This window comes from Phyllobates terribilis, unplaced genomic scaffold (assembly GCF_046119375.1).
Source record: "Phyllobates terribilis strain yellow unplaced genomic scaffold, ASM4611937v1 Scaffold_4__5_contigs__length_816908805, whole genome shotgun sequence".
In the NCBI taxonomy this organism is placed as follows: domain Eukaryota; kingdom Metazoa; phylum Chordata; class Amphibia; order Anura; family Dendrobatidae; genus Phyllobates; species Phyllobates terribilis.
In genome coordinates, this window is record NW_027362764.1 from 611,441,250 (window position 1) to 611,459,153 (window position 17,904).

The 17,904-nt window shown below is 41.2% G+C and overlaps 1 protein-coding gene across 1 annotated transcript in view; it reads right to left on the bottom strand.

The window, feature by feature from the left end:
* PCMTD1 (protein-L-isoaspartate (D-aspartate) O-methyltransferase domain containing 1) overlaps positions 1–17,904 on the bottom strand; it is a 93,558-nt gene that overhangs the window by 45,637 nt on the left and 30,017 nt on the right. Inside the window, exon 2 of the mRNA XM_073679285.1 lies at positions 17,079–17,512. Coding sequence (XP_073535386.1) covers positions 17,079–17,385 — 307 coding nt within the window. The 5' untranslated portion in view covers positions 17,386–17,512. The remainder of the gene's footprint in view (positions 1–17,078; positions 17,513–17,904) is intronic.

The window sequence follows — 17,904 nt, forward strand, 5'->3', positions numbered from 1 at the left end:
CTGGAAGACTTTAAGGTTGTTACTTGGCTACGAATTGCTATGGCAAACATCTGGACCACACAATCAAGATCTCAGGGTGCCGATGGGGTTAAACAGGGAGCCCCTACACTGTTAACCATCTAGATGCTGTAGTCCTTATTGCCAGCAGTAGGTAAGGGGTTAAACAGCAACGATTGGTGCAAACACTGATTGTGGCTGATGCAGCAAGTTGTCAGCCATAGTGCACAGCTCATAGCTTCATATATATATATATATATATATATATATATATATATATATATATATATATATACACACATACACACACACACACACATATATATATATATATATACATACATACAGTGCCTACAAGTAGTATTCAACCCCCTGCAGATTTAGCTGGTTTGATAAGATGCAAATAAGTTAGAGCCTTCAAACTGCAAACGAGAGTAGGTTTTATGAACAGAAGCATAAATCTTACAAACCAAAAAGTTATGTTGCTCAGTTGAATTTTATTACATTTTAAACATAAAAGTGTGGGTCAATTATTATACAACCCCTATGTTTAATATTTTGTGGAATAACCCTTGTTTGCAATTACAGCTAATAATCCTGATCAGGCCGGCACAGGTCTGTGGAGTTATCTTGGCCCACTCCTCCATGCAGATCTTCTCCAAGTTATCTAGGTTCTTTGGGTGTCTCATGTGGACTTTATTCTTGAGCTCCTTCCACAAGTTTTCAATTGGGTTAAGGTCAGGAGACTGACTAGGCCACTCCAACACCTTGACTTTTTCCCTTTTGAACCAGGCCTTGGTTTTCTTGGCTGTGTGCTTTGGGTCGTTGTCTTGTTGGAAGATGAAATTACGACCCATCTTAAGATCCTTGATGGAGGAGCGGAGGTTCTTGGCCAAAATCTCCAGGTAGGCCGTGCTATCCATCTTCCCATGGATGCGGACCAGATGGCCAGGCCCCTTGGCTGAGAAACAGCCCCACAGCATGATGCTGACACCACCATGCTGGACTGTAGGGATGGTATTCTTGGGGGTCGTATGCAGTGCCATCCAGTCTCCAAACGTTACGTGTGTGGTTGGCAACAAAGATCTCGATCTTGGTCTCATCAGACCATAGAACCTTGAACCAGTCTGTCTCAGAATCCTCCAAGTGATCATGAGCAAACTGTAGACGAGCCTTGACATGACGCTTTGAAAGTAAAGGTACCATACAGGCTCGTCTGGAACGGAGACCATTGCGGTGGAGTACGTTACTTATGGTATTGACTGAAACCAATGTCCCCACTGCCATGAGATCTTCCCGGAGCTCCTTCCTTGTTGTCCTTGGGTTAGCCTTGACTCTTCGGACAAGCCTGGCCTCGGCACGGGAGGACACTTTCAAAGGCTGTCCAGGCCGTGGAAAGCTAACAGTAGTTCCATAAGCCTTCCACTTACGGATGATGCTCCCAACAGTGGAGACAGGTAGGCCCAACTCCTTGGAAAGGGTTTTGTACCCCTTGCCAGCCTTGTGACCCTCCACGATCTTGTCTCTCATGGCCTTGGAATGCTCCTTTGTCTTTCCCATGTTGACCATGTCTGAGTGCTGTTCACAAGTTTGGGGAGGGTCTTAAATAGTCAGAAAAGGCTGCAAAAGAGATCTTTAATCCACACATGTGAAGCTCATTATTCTTGGTGCCTGAACTACTTCTTAATACTTTAGGGGGACCAAACAGAATTCTTGTGGTTTGAAGGGTTGAATAATAAATGACACTCTGAATTAACTTTTAACGTTTTAAAAAAAAAAAAAAAAATTTGCTGCAGTGCATTTCCCACTTCCAGGCTGATCTACAGTACAAATGTCACAATGCCAAGTTAATTCCGCATGTGTCAACCAGCTAAATCTGCAGGGGGTTGAATACTACTTGTAGGCACTGTATATATACTACTTGTAGGCACTGTATATATACACAGCCCAAAAGATTGGACACACCTTCTCATCTGGCGTAGCACCCCATCACTCTCCTTCTTGGTCAAATAGCCCTTACACAGCCTGGAGGTGTGTTTGAGGCCATTGTCCTGTTCAAAAATAAATGATGGTCCAACTAAATGCAAACCGTATGGAATAGAATGTCGCTGCAAGAAGCTGTGGTGGCCATGCTGGTTCAGTATGCCTTCAATTTTGAATAAAACCAGCAAAGCACCCCCATACCATCACACCTCCTCCTCAATGCTTCACGGTGGGAACCAGGCATGTAGAGTCCATCCGTTCACCTTTTCTGCGTCGCACAAGTACACGGTGGTTGGAACCAAAGATCTCAAATTTGGACTCATCAGAGCAAAGCACAGATTTCCACAGGTCAAATGTCCATTCCTTGTGTTCTTTAGCCCAAACAAGTCTCTTGTGCTTGTTGTCTGTCCTTAGCAGAGGTTTCCTAGCAGCTATTTTACCATGAAGGCCTGCTGCACAAAGTCTCCTCTTAACAGTTGTTGAAGAGGTGTGTCTGCTGCTAGAACTCTGTGTGGCATTGACCTGGTCTCTAATCTGAGCTGCTGTTAACCTGCGATTTCTGTGGCTGGTGACTTGGATAAACTTATCCTCAGAAGCAGAGGTGACTCTTGGTCTTCCTTTCCTGGGGCGGTCCTGATGTGAACCAGTTTCTTTGTAGTGCTTGATGGTTTTTGCAACAGCACTTGGGGACACTTTCAAAGTTTTCCCAATTTTTCGGACTGACTGACCTTCATTTCTTAAAGTAATGATGGCCACTCGTTTTTCTTTACTTAGCTGCTTTTTTCTTGCCATAATACAAATTATAACAGTCTATTCAGTAGGACTATCAGCTATGTATCCACCAGACTTGTGCACAACACAACTGATGGTCCCAACCCCCTTTATAAGGCAAGAAATCACACTTATTAAACCTGACAGGGCACACCTGTGAAGTGAAAACCATTTCCGGTGACTACCTCTTGAAGCTCATCAAGAGAATGCCAAGAGTGTGCAAAGCAGTCATCAAAGCAAAAGGTTGCTACTTTGAAGAACCTAGAATATAAGACATATTTTCAGTTGTTTCACACTTTTTTGTTAAGTATATAATTCCACATGTGTTAATTCATAGTTTTGTACAATTTTCAAAGTCATGAAAATACAGAAAAATCTTTAAATGAGGTGTGTCCAAACTTTTGGTCTGTACTATATATATATATTTACACACACACAGCTCAAAAAAAATAAAGGGAACACTCAAATAACACATCCACCAATGTCACGTTACACCACAGACTGTCCAGGAGTTGGTGGATGCTTTAGTCCAGGTCTGGGAGGAGATCCCACAGGAGACCATCCGCAACCTCATCAGAAGCATGCCCAGGCATTGTAGGGAGGTCATACAGGCACATGGAGGCCACAGACAATACTGAGCCTCATTTTGACTTGTTTTAAGGCCATTACAACAAAGTTGGATCAGCCTGTAGTGTGTTTTTCCACTTTAATTTTGGGGGTGACTCCAAATCCAGGCCTCCATTGGTTAATAAATTTGATTTCCATTGATGATTTTTTGTGTGATTTTGTTGTCAGCACATTCAACTTCGTACAGAACAAAGTATTCAATGAGAATATTTCATTCATTCATTCAGATCTAGGATGTGTTATTTGAGTGTTCCCTTTAATTTTTTGAGCAATTTATGTATGTATGTATGCATGTATGTATATATATACTGTATATTTTTTTTTAGAATGGATGGGGAGTTTGGAAATGTAAAGGTTGGCCAAACATATCCCAATTTTTTTTGGCATTATTGTGTTTACTAGAGATGATTGAATCTTTCAAAATTTGAATTAGCCTGCTTTGCCAAATTTTTCCCAAAAAGGCAATCCACAAATAAGAGATGAAGGGAGCACAGCTTATCTGGCTAACAACAATTTAGACTCCCTTTCAGAAGCCAGAAAAAAATTGCCCTATTTTGCATTTAGAATTTGGGTCTAAAAGCATGGCTCTTCCAATATTTATCCTAATGCTAACAATAAACCATTCAGCTTGTCATACTTGCTAGCAGGAGAGAGGTCCCAGTTGCTTCACTTTTTGCTCCTCCTCCGCTGCAACAATTGGCCATCATAACCATTATAGCCAGTGTCATCATCCATTTGAAAATGTCAGTCTCATCCCCTGCCTATGCCAAGGATAACTCAATGTCCCCTTATACATCCACATGCAGTTACTCCTTCTCCTCCAAATCCTGCTGCATTTGACATTGGCCCGGAGGGTCAACAACAGCCCCAGGGTGGCAATGAACATGTAGAAGTTGCTTTTATTCCACCATCTCTTGTTGCATCTTTGTTTTTTGAGAGGGATAACATAATTGTCACTAAAGACAAAACTTAACAGACTCTTCCAAGGGCAGCAGTAGGAGACAGGCGTCTTTAATCAGCTGCCAAGGATGAATTTCAAAGTAACCCAAGCTCCATGTTTGTCAGCTGCATGATATAATCAGTCACCGCTTTATGTTCCAACATATGCATATGCATTGCAATGTCAAAAATCAAGGTGTTAAAGCAGACCATTGTATTTGCAAAATCAAGAAGTTGTGATACACTGCATAAATAATAGCTGAAATTCCCCCAAATTTTCCTGTCAACCAGATTTATATTCATTTAAAAAATGCAAGATCAAATTTAGGACATGTGTCAAGCAGGGAACATGTTTTAGGCCACATTCACATGTTGAGTATTTGGCGAGTGTTTGAGTCAGTATTTGTAAGCCAAAACCAGGAGTGGGTGATAAATACAGAAGTGGTGACGTGTTTCTATTATACTTTTACTCTGACTGTTCCACTCCTGGTTTTGGCTTACAAATACTGGGAGGTAAAAAACTCACAAAATACTCATGTGGCCTAACTTTGCCACAATGTTCTGGGCATTGTTGATTACTAGAGTGCCCAGTTGGAATTGACAAGAAGCCATCTAAAATGACATTTATTTGCTGCTTGATGCAGAGGAGCAACTCGTCTGGCATATGGCTTTTGTTGTCTATGTTCATAAAATGGGAAAAATGATAAAATAATAAGATGAAAACAGTGAAAAATGAGATTAAAACAGTTGCAAATACCTTGCTCTATTTAACTTCTTTACATACTTCCCATTTGATCAGGAACATACCAACTGGACAATTTCTATATGTACATAGTACCTGCTCAGACAGCTCCAGGTATGCCCAACAGGAATCTGATCGAGTTGCGAGAGTTAAAGAACAGGGCTGCAGTAATTACTGCATTAAACATGTCATGGATGGAGTATGACAAATCCTGCGATTGGATCTCTTGATCCCAAAAAGAAAAAATAAGATCAGATGTTTGTAATTTTCAACCTCGACACAAACAAGTGTATGATATTCTTGAAAAAAATTGGCCCATCCTTTTGTACGATACAATATGGTCCAGATCTTTACCTACTCAACCTTCAATTTTCTAAAGGAGATCCAAAAATCTCAAAGATCTCTTGGTTTATAGCCACCAAAGTTTCAAACCGATACACCCATTTGGCTCTTGCGATCCAAAGTGGGACAGTTCCCCTTGTGGATTATGTGTGACATGTTCCAATATGGTACCAATGATTTTCAGAACTCCCAGGTTACTACTACTTTAAGATCACACATTCGATCACATGCTGTAGTAGTGGAGTGATCTATTATGCAACCTGTCCCTACAATAAGATCTACGTGGGTATGACCACAAGGAATTGAGATGCAGGATCCGTAAGCATGTCCGTAATCATTTTTGGGCTGTACATGATTGTGATGAGGCCCTTTTGAAATTACGAGGTACTGACCGCATTGTATCTGGTCCAAGTAGTCGTAACTGGAAGCGATGTCTTATTCAAATTGAAGTTAAATTGATTTAAAGGTTGAAAACACAATTCCCATTTGGAGTGAAAATACACCAGTTTTGTTCCTTTCTTATAATTCTTTCAAGATATAAAATATATTTTTATCCATTGAGTATTTTTTTGACACACTCAGTTTTTTTTTTACAATTTTTTTTTTAACATATATTTAATCCCTTTATTTTAAGTCTGATTTTATTCCCACACCCACACAGTTGTTAACTCAATATCCCTGGGATATCGTTATCATAATCATCGACCCCCCCTCCAACATATCTTCTCCTAACTACTCAATGACCTTACTATTATTATCATCAGTATTATATTTTGAATGTATTTGCTATTATTGGTTGTCATCTGTTTTTGACTTTAGATATATGGAAGTATATACAGTTATATGAAAAAGTTTGGGCACCCCTATTAATCTTAAGCTTAATGTTTTATAAAAATTGGTGTTTGTGCAACAGCTATTTCAGTTTGATATATGTAATAACTGTTGGACACAGTAATGTTTCTGCCTTGAAATGAGGTTTATTGTACTAACAGAAAATGTGCAATCTGCATTCAAACAAAATTTGATAGGTGCATAAGTATGGGCACCCTTATCATTTTCTTGTTTTAAATATTCCTACCTACTTTTTACTGACTCACTAAAGCACTTTTTTGGTTTTGTAACCTCATTGAGCTTTGAACTTCATAGCCAGGTGTATGCAATCATGAGAAAAGCTACTTAAAGTGGCCACTTGCAAGTTGTTCTCCTGTTTGAATCTCCTCTGAAGAGTGGCATCATGGGCTCCTCAAAACAACTGTCAAATGATCTGAAAACAAAGATTATTCAACATAGTTGTTCAGGGGAAGGATACAAAAAGCTGTCTCAGAGATTTAACCTGTCGGTTTCCACTGTGAGGAACATAGTAAGGAAATGGAAGAACACAGGGACAGTTCTTGTTAAGGCCAGAAGTGGCAAGCCAAGAAAAACATCAGAAAGGCAAAGAAGAAGAATGGTGAGATCAGTCAAGGGCAATCCTCAGACCACCTCCAGAGAGCTGCAGCATCAACTTGCTGCAGATGGTGTCACTGTGCATCGGTGAACTATACAACGCACTTTGCACAAGGAGAAGCTGTATGGGAGAGTGATGCGAAAGAAGCCGTTTCTGCAAGCACGCCACAAACAGAGTCGGCTGAGGTATGCAAAAGCACATTTGGAGAAGCCAATTTCTTTTTGGAAGAAGGTCCTGTGGACTGATGAAACCAAGATTGAGTTGTTTGGTCATACAAAAAGGCATTATGCATTGCGGCAAAAAAACACAGCATTCCAAGAAAAACACTTGCTACCCACAGTAAAATTTGGTGGAGGTTCCATCATGCTTTGGGGCTGTGTGGCCAATGCCGGCACCGGGAATCTTGTTAAAGTTGAGGGACGCATGGATTCCACTCAGTATCAGCAGATTCTTGACAATAATGTTCAAGAATCAGTGATAAAGTTGAAGTTACGCAGGGGATGGATCTTTCAGCAAGACAATGATCCAAAACACCGCTCCAAATCTACTCAGGCATTCATGCAGAGGAACAATTACAATGTTCTGGAATGGCCATCCCAGTCCCCAGACCTGAATATCATTGAACATCTGTGGGATCATTTGAAGAGGGCTGTCCATGCTCGGCGACCATCAAACTTTACTGAACTGGAATTGTTTTGTAAAGAGGAATGGTCAAAAATACCTTCATCCAGGATCCAGGAAATCATTAAAAACTACAGGAAGCGACTAGAGGCTGTTATTTTTGCAAAAGGAGGATCTACTAAATATTAATGTCACTTTTCTGGTGAGGTGCCCATACTTATGCACCTGTCAAATTTTGTTTGAATGCAGATTGCACATTTTCTGTTAGTACAATAAACCTCATTTCAAGGCAGAAACATTACTGTGTCCAACAGTTATTACATATATCAAACTGAAATAGCTGTTGCAAAAACACCAATTTTTATAAAACATTAAGCTTAAGATTAATAGGGGTGCCCAAACTTTTTCATATAACTGTATCTTTATACACTCTTGCCAACTCTTCCTTTTTGAGCCATTCTTATTATTTTCTGGGTTCACCAGGATCCATTTATGTTAATTAATTTTTACACAGTGGGCAAAACAACCCCCAACCAGCCCTTTACCCACCGTGTCAATTGTGTTTTTTGAGTTGGGACAATTACCACTATTAATTTTGTATTTTAATCTTTTTTTGCAATAAAAGTCATTATTTTGATTAATTTTTCTCTATCCTGGCACTTCATTATTGGTCTTTGCTATGCTAGTGCTATGACGGACTTACTACCCCTCTCTGGGTTACGGTTTTGGTTCATAAATGTCTGCAAGATGTAAAATAGCTTCACATAAGCTGTAATATGGGTCACTCCCATATTCGTACATGGATATTGATGAAGTAAAAACAAGCACTTTTTTTCAATTTACTTCTTAAAATGTGCAGCTGTTCTTGAGACATTAACACCTTTCTTTCGTCTACAGCTTGTTGCGTAGGAGGTAGACCACCGCTGTTTTCTAGATTGTAAGCACTGAGCTGCAACAGGTCAGGAATAAGAGCTACTAGCCTTGTTATTGGCTGCTGGGCAAACATGAATTGGCCAATTTATGTGCCAAATATCTTAGTTTTCTTCTTATCTTCTAGAGCAATAATGTATTTCTAATTTCATATCTTTCATGTTTACATGAAAAGGCCGGAATGACAAAGCGGGAAGTCAGTTGGCGCCAGTAAGCGAAGCAAGGAGGACGTGTGAGAGGTGTGACAAAAAGGCCGAGCAACTGAAGTGCAGTTGAAGACAGAGGTAACATTGTGGGTCAGACATTGAAGTCCAGACTACGCCGGTCAAGACCTGGGACCGAGACTCCATTGGTCAAGACCCGAAGTCCAGTCTTCACTGAAACCCGATATATGAATGCTGCAAGTCAAGCACGAAGGCCAAGCGTGGATCATCATAAGGGATCGGACGTCTGCCGTGGTGACCAGGAGACGAGAGTGAACCGGGCCGTTACTTCCAACGTAGACGTACAGTACAGGGTGTGGGCCGAGACTGCAGAAGGGACAGGGCTGGCCAGTATGAAAGAACTCATAGGATACTAAGTAACTTGCTACTAAGAACTTGCAGCCTAGCGGGAAATACCGGTGACCCCTGTTAATGCCAATATAATCATCAAAAAAGCTTGAAGGATATACAGTGATGGGCCTGCCACCGAAGTGAGTGCCATCCGTGAAAATTAGAGCAGAAGGACATGAAAGTGCCGTTCACACTGATGGTCAAATAGAACAGAGCATAGGAAACTGAAAAACTGTTATATTACTGTTGTCGCCATTACTGCTAATATTGTGTGACTTGTTAACCTGTATTCAAACAACTGACTGATTTAATTTCTGTGTTAGAAAAATAAATAGATTGTTAGTTACTTTTGCTTCCTCATTGTCTGCATGTTGCATCCCAGTAACCTTTTTACATACACACTGCACATATTCTGTTGTCTAGTAGCAGTAGTCAGGTCTCCAAAGCAATCAGCTCTAAACAAAAGTGTAATATCTCCAGAATAGCTGAAAATTTTAATAAATACTAAATTGCAAATCTTTTTTTGTTGACAAGTTTTGTTTAACCTTACAGGATCGAAAAGACTGAGGGTGGGGGGGCATGCAATCTGTCCTGTTGCTGTTAGGTGATATCCATTGGAGTAAGTCCAGGAGAAGGAGAGTTAAGCACCACCTAGCGCACAACCGTGGAGACTTCACTACCTGTCCTGGTTTCATTGGTGCATAGCAGACGTTCATAAAATTGACCCAGTGGGCCATAAGACATGTACTTTCCCAGTCCAGAATTGCAGTTCTCCAGTCTGTGCATTTTCAACCTCAATTTATGTCCAGAAATGGTTCATGTTCTCTCACACATGACAGCACATAGCAGGCACCACTTTCTGTGAGACAAAATGGCAGCTCGGTATCTTCCAGTGAGGCTAAGTGAATGCAATAATTTACTGAAATGCATTTAAATCCACTAAGTGGTGACTGTACCACCAGCAACTTAACCAGATGAGAGTTGAGTTGGCACACAGATGACAGGGTTCCTATAGTGGTTTCCTGGCCACACATTCAGGTATGTATATTTGATGGAGTAACTTAGAAGTAGGAGTACTTGAAGTATAACAAGCAGTAGATGACAATAACATCAGAGTATTACTCGGGGATACAGCATAGCTAACAAAAAGAAGAGCACTAGCATAAAGAGGACAGCCTCTGTATTGGTCAAACTGCTTAGCCTTCATGAGCAGGTGATGCCATTTCATGGGGTGATAGAAAACATTATTTCCTAGTAGATTTATGCTGGGACGCCCACAGCACACAATCTCCTCTTGCAGTATGCAGGCTCTGTAGAAGATTTGTTGGCAGTCAACATGGAAAAGAATTCCCACACCGGAGATAACCACATGAGACTTGCCACCACAACCACAGCTTTCAGACACTGTTGAGACTCCTCTACCACTAGCAGTTATAGCATCAGCTCCTCTCGAGTTGACTGCAGAAGCAGATCTGCTCCATGAAGATCTTTTTGGCTAGACATCAGTTTCTCACTTCATGGAGAACACAAATCAGCCTCCTCCTCTGATGACATCAACTCTTCATCACGGAGATCTGGTTTCCAGGTCCTGTCCATCACACAATTATCACTCCTGATTCGGATGACAGTTGTCGCAGTGTTGGAATTGTCATGAGCACTTTGTTCACTATCCTGATTCCCATCTCTATATTGGCCCTGACTCAAAGTGCCACTACTACCTTGATGCCACAATCAATGTAACTACCACCATGGCTGCCAGTTCTACAAGTGCTTCTCACTAAATTAGAATACCATCAAAAAGTTAATTTCTTTCAGTTCTTCAATACAAAAAGTGAAACTCATATATTATATAGAGTCATTACAAACAGAGTGATCTATTTCAAGTGTTTATTTCTGTTAGGCTGTGTGCCCATGATGCGTTTTTTAAGCGTTTCCGCAGCGGCAAAAATGCTGCAGAAACGTTTAAAAAACGCATGGTAGAAGGCCTGCCATGTTCCCCAATGATAATCGGCATGTGCTGTGCACATGCTGCGGAAATTTCCGCTGCGTATTATCATTGCGGAAAAAAACGCAGCACTACCAATTATTTTGCGGAAGTGCTGCGTTTTCGCCGCCATTGACTTGCATTAGAACGCTTGGATTATGCATCACTGTATATGTAGATGCACATTCCATGCGTTCCAATGTGCGGATGGTACCCAGGTCTAGAGGAGAGGAGACTCTCCTCCGGACCTGGGAACCATAGAAACTAAAAAAAAAAAAGAATAAAATAAAAAATAAATATGATACTTACCTTCTGACGGCCCCCAGTGCGCTCCTCCTCCCTTGCCGGCAAATCGCGATGGACTGGAGGACCTGCGCTGACGTCATAGTCATGCGACGCTGACATCGGCAGGTCCTTCAGTGCAGTGTACCGCGATCTGCCGGCAGTCAGTACCGAGCGAAGCAAGACTGCAGGGGCCATCGAAAGGCAAGTATAGATTTATTTTTTATATTCTCTTGGGTCACACTATATAAATCCATGCCGTTTGCATGGATTTATATAGTGTGACCAAGTTGATAAGCACTTTCCAAGTGATGCTAAAATTGCTTGGAAAGCGCTTGTCAACCCGCATTCGGAAATGCATGTGAAGAACGCTTCACATCCGCATGTCCCTGGCAGGAAAAACGCATGTACAATCCGCATGCGTTTTTTTCTGCCAGGGAGATGCAGAAACGCTCAGGAAAAATCCAGAGCATTTCTGCATTGTGGACACATAGCCTCAATGTTGATGATTATGGCTTACAGCCAATGAAAACGCAAAAGTCATTATCACAGTAAATTAGAATAATTAACAAAAAACACCTGCAAAGGCTTCTGAAGCATTTAAGAATGTCTCAGTCTGTTTCAGTAGGCTCCACAGTCATGGGGAAGACTGTTGACTTGACAAATGTCCAGAAGGCAGTCATTGACTCATTCCACAAGGAGGGTAAGCCACAAAAGGTCATTGCTAAAGAAGCTGGCTGTTCACAGAGTGCTGTATCCAAGCATATAAATGGAAAGTTGAGTGGAAGGAAAAAGTGTGGTAGAAAAAAGGTACACAAGCAAAGGGGATAACGGCAGGCTTTAAAGGATTGTTAAGAAAAGGCCACTGAAAAATCTGGGGGAGATTCACAAGGAGTGGACTGCTGCTGGAGTCATTGCTTCAAGAGCCACCACACACAGACATATCCAGGACATGGGCTACAAGTGTCGCATTTCTTGTGTCAAGCCACTCATGACCAATAGACAACGCCAGAAGCGTTTTACCTGGGCCAAAAGAGAAAAAGACCTGGACTGTTGCTCAGTGGTCCAAGGTGTTGTTTTCAGATGAAAGTAAATTTTGCATTTCATTTGGAAATCAAGGTCCCAGAGTCTGGAGGAATAGTGGAGAGGCACACAATCCAAGCTGCTTGAGGTCAACAATCAGTGATGCTTTGGGGAGCCATGTCATCTGCAGGTGTAGGTCCACTGTGTTTTATCACGACCAACGTCAGAGCATCCGTCTACCAGGAAATTTTAGAGCACTTCATGCTTCCCTCTGCCGACAAGCTTTTTGGAGATGGAAATTTCATTCTCCAGCAGGACTTCGCATTTGTCAACACTGCCAAAAGTACCAATACCTGGCTTAAAAACAACAGTATCATTGTGCTTGATTGGTCAGCAAACTCGCCTGACCTTAACACCATAACCATAGAAAATCTATGGGGTATTGTCAAGAGGAAAAGGAGAGACACCAGACCCAAAAATGCAAACGAGCTGAAGGCTGCTATCAAAGCAACCTGGGCTTCCATAACACCTCAGCAGTGCCACAGGCTGATCGCCTCCATGCCACCCCGTATTGATGTAGTAATTGATGTAAAAAGGAGCCCCGACCAAGTATTGAGTGCATTTACTGAACATACATCTCAGTAGGACAACATTTCGGAATTTAAAAACATTTTTCAAGCTGTTGTTATAAAGTATTCTAATTTACTGAGATAATGACTTTGGTGTTTTCATTGGCTGTAAGCCATAATCATCAATATTAGGAGAAATAAACACTTGAAATAGATCACTCTGTTTGTAATATATGTATATAATATATGTATATAATATATGAGTTTCACTTTTTGTATTGAAGAACTGAAAGAAATTAACTTTTTGATGATATTCTAATTTAGTGAGAAGCACTTGTATTTTTACAACTGCCACAAACACAACACAGTTAGGTGTTCTCCACCTCCAACTCATCCAAGTCCAAACGCTGACTGTTATTCTCATCCCCTGTCTCAAATGGAAGAAGTTATTGGTAAGTAGCTTCCTTAGCCCCCATCATGCTGGGACTTAGTGGATTAGGAGTTAGAAAAGACAGATGTAATGGACTGAAATAAAAGTCTGTAATCAAAAAAAACTATTATGGCAGCAGAGCATTTAAATGTGCAGAACACCGACAAACTGATGTCACTGTAAGCTGTAACATCACCCTGCTGTTACTCAGATGAGTGATGTGCCTTATCAGTCCATATCGTCTGCCATTGCCATTGCCTCCCCACTAATATGCTTTGACAGAGGAAAATTGTGACCCAAGTTTGGCAGTACTACTGCCTGAATGACTGGTGCCAGTGGTGGTGTGCCTGCTTGCAGCTTCCACATTCTTATTGTCAGATAACATGGCATAGGTTGTCTTTTCATTTACATCACCACATCCATTGCCACTTTTTCTTTTACCATAGTATTTTTGCAACACTAGAATTAATTTTTATCACCGTTTTGAACCACAAGTCTCGCTTACCTAAGAAAGCCCAACCAAGTAATGTAAGGTACACGGCCAGCCCCAAACAACAGAGGCAACAAGCAGCAGTAATATGTCGTGTAGGAGTGCCAAATTAGACTAACATGTATGCTAAGTATCAGTACATTGTGACACACACTTTGTAAAACAGGCAGTTATATGTTTGGGCTTTTTAAGCAATATTGATGGCCAGCTTCTGCTTGAATGCAAAAATCACTACCAGCTCTCTTATCCCTCTGACCCCAAGAATTGAATCTCTATATCATTCTTTGTCACACACTAATCTTATGCACTGCTGTGCAATAACAGACATGATCTATCCAATTTGTTCTGTTTTTTTCAATTTCACTACATACCTCTATGCTAACCTGTGACGTCTTCTCACTATTCTGTTACCACGTAATGACGGTTGCATTCCCTGCTTCTATACAGTCTTTGAAAGTCCCTTCCAAGTGGCTGCGCTATACGATGTGATGCGACAGCTGCAAGGCATTATGGGGAGGTCGCCCGGGCGTGCCCAAGGTGAGTCATTAGCTGATGCAATTTCCCGCAATGAGTAAAATGGTGGCGACAATTTTAGGCGCTTCGCTATTAGTGAATAGCAGATTGTTGAAACTTGATGGATTCAGTGATTTACTCATTTATTAGATATATTGTAGTGGGCAGCATGAAAACCATTCATAAATTTATTTTGATGGAAGCAGGAAAAAGCAGAAGTTTAAAAATCTGAGGGACTCTGACAAGGGCCAAAAAGTGATGGCTAGAAAAACGGAGTTGGAGCAGCTTCGGGTATTGTGGAGAGTTCCTCAAATGTCCTGATTCGTAACTACTAAAAGTTGTCCAAATTAGGACAATGGGATTTGGGGTGCCCTAGTCTCAGTAATTAGAAACAGTTAGGCATTCTGGTCTGATCCCACAGAAAAACTATTTGAGGAAAAATGTAATGCCTGCTATGGTAGGATAGCAGCAGATCACATTGCTGTGTATGGGTTGTATAGGAGCAAACTGTCAAAGCAACTACAAGCATCAAAACTGGACCATGGGGCAATGGAATAAGGTGGCCATGTCTCAAGAATCATGCTTACATTTGCATCATGTGGACGGCCAGGTGCCTGTATGTCACCTACCTTGAGAAGACATGACGCCAGAATGTACCATGTGAAGAAGGCAAGCCTAAAGCAGTACAATGCTCTGAGCAATGTTCTGCCAGGAAATTTTAAATCCTGGTATTCACATGGAAGTTACCTTGACACAGGGTGGTTATTAATGGAACACACTCAGACTTGGTCTCAGTTAACAGTGGGGTACCACAGAGGTCAGTATTGGGCCCCCTTCTTTTTAACATATTTATTAATGACCTTGTAGGGGGCCATACAGAGTAATATTTCAATATTTGCAGAGGACACTAAACTCTGCAGGGTAATCAATACAGAGGAGGACAATTTTATATTACAGGAGGATCTATGTAAACTAGAAGCTTGGGCTGATAAATGGCAAATGAGCTTTAATGGGGATAAATGTAAGGTAATGCACTTGGGCAGAGGAAATAAAATGTATAATTATATGCTTAATTGTAAAACACTGGGCGAAACGGTCACTGAAAAAGACCTGGGTGTATTGGTGGACGACAAGCTCACGTTTGGTGGCCAGTGTCAGGCAGCTGCTCAAAAGGCAAATAAAATAATGGGATGCATTAAAAGAGGCATAGATGCTCATGAGGAGAACATAATTTTACCTCTATACAAGTCACTAGTGCAACCACACTTAGAATACTGTGTACAGTTCTGGTCTCCTGTGTATAAGAAAGACATAGCTGAACTAGAGCGGGTGCAGAGAAGAGCGACCAAGGTTATTAGAGGACTGGGGTGTCTACAATACCAAGACAGGTTATTACACTTGAGGTTATTTAGTTTGGAAAAACGAAGGCGTGATCTTATTACTATGTACAAGAATATGAGGGTACAGTACAAAGACCTTTCTACTGATCTTTTTACCCTGAGGCCTGAGACGGGGACAAGGGGGCATCTTCTACGTCTGGAGGAAAGAAGGTTTAATCATAATCACAGACGCGGATTCTTTACTGTAAGAGCAGTGAGACTATGGAGCTCTCTGCCGCATGATGTTGTAATGAGTGATTCACTACTAAAATTTAAGAAGGGTTTAGATGCCTTTCTTGAAAAGTATAATATTACAGGTTATATATACTAGATTCCTTGATAGGGCGTTGATCCAGGGAACTAGTCTGATTGTCATATGGTGTCGGGAAGGAATTTTTTTCCCCAAAGTGGAGCTTCGTGTTTGCCACATGTTTTTTTTTTTACTTCCTCTGGATCAACATGTTAGGCTATGGGTTGAACTAGATGGACTTAGTCTTCCTGCAACCTTAAAAACTATGTTACTATGTTACCAGTCGGATGCTAGTCTATTATATCGCAGGTCAGTTTTAAAAACTATGTTACATACCACCTACTGCACTTATACATTGTTGAAGGTCTAGTACATTGTCATGAGAGCATCACCGCCTGATAATACAACCCATCACATTTTAAAAATTGTTCAGAAATGTCTTTAAGTGATGACTTGACCTCAAAATTCCCCAGATCTTAATCCAACTGAGCATCAGTAGGATGTGCTGAAAGTGTGATTTTTGAAGACATTCTCACTACTCACAGGACTTAAGGCAACTGTTCGTGACCTGTCACAAACCACACGAAACTCTGAAGGTGTCTTGTTTGCCTTGTGAGAATTATTCTGCTGGCTCGAGGAGTACATATACACGCAGATGCAAAGTGCAATATGTATAGTATGCAAACATGGTATGAATAAAGCCTCAAGGGGGCTGGCCACCTTCTCTGGTTTATGCTGCTTTCCTCACACACTGATCAGCACTTCTGAATATACAATGTCTGTTGGTAGAGGATCACATGACCAGACCTATCCTTCAGCCTCCTCCAATAGAAAACAAGCTTTTCCATGTGAGGCATTTTACAATTGTAGGAGGCTGATGGACCAGTCTGGTCATATGTTCCTCCATCAGCAGCCATAGTTAAATTAGATTTGTGGCTTGTAGTAGACATCTTGCAACTGTAGGTAGGAAGGGACAACATACCATGGGTGCAACTTACGCAGTCACATAGGGGCCCAATTCCACCTCTAAAGCAGGTGGAATTGTACATTATGATGAGCTATAGAAATGCAAAGGGCCCATATATTTTTCTTGCACAGGCGCTCTCTTCTGTCTGTATCTGCTCCTGGTATACAGTATCCTGAAGATAAAATAGCAATTATAACAGTATTCCTGTATTTATAGAATCAGAAAAAAAATAGTTTACCTAAAATTAAGCCCACCATTGTACTTAAGTATCCAGTTCCACTTCCAAGATTAAGAAAAGACAATCCTGGTTGAAGCTTTAATGCCTCCATGACTTCTGAATAGATGCAAGGTGCAGACAAGTGGATGTTGCCATGCTTCCAAGCTAGGTCCTTATAGGCATTGTCCCTGTATCCTTCCAAGTAATATTCCCCTCGGTCAATTGCTCTGAAGGCTTGTTCTACTTTTTCAGTGCGTATGTACTGTGCTTCCTTTAGGTTATCAATCAAATCATCATTGTCTTCCCCAGCACTTACTGCTCCTCCCATGTTCTGTCAAATGCTTTTATATTATTTGGTAAGACATTCGCCAAGCACAGAAGGAAGTGTCAGCAGATCACCCACGTGTGAGAGCTCAGTTCTCGCAGGTCATCAGTGCACCTACTGTACAAGTTTCCTGGAGAAGAGACAAAATGCAGAGGGATTGGATTTCACAGTCAGAAATAGACCAACAGCAAATGACCAAATAGATATTCATCGTAAGGGCAGAGACAGACTGCTGTATAAGTCATGCGATAATCGCATCGCACTGAACAGACTCGCTAGCTCCTCTTGTGACCGGAGCATGACAGTGTGATGTATTTCTATGCAGCTGTCGAGCTCAGGAAAGGGAGCAGACAGCCAGTACAAGGTTTACCATGCGATCCTCGCACGAGATATATGGCCATCAGTCTCTGCCCTAATACTAAAAGTACACATAACTGGGGTATTACAAAGTCTATTACAAGTGAGAACAATTAATATTTGTATACAATCTTGATGTTTCGTATCCATAAAGGACACACCTTG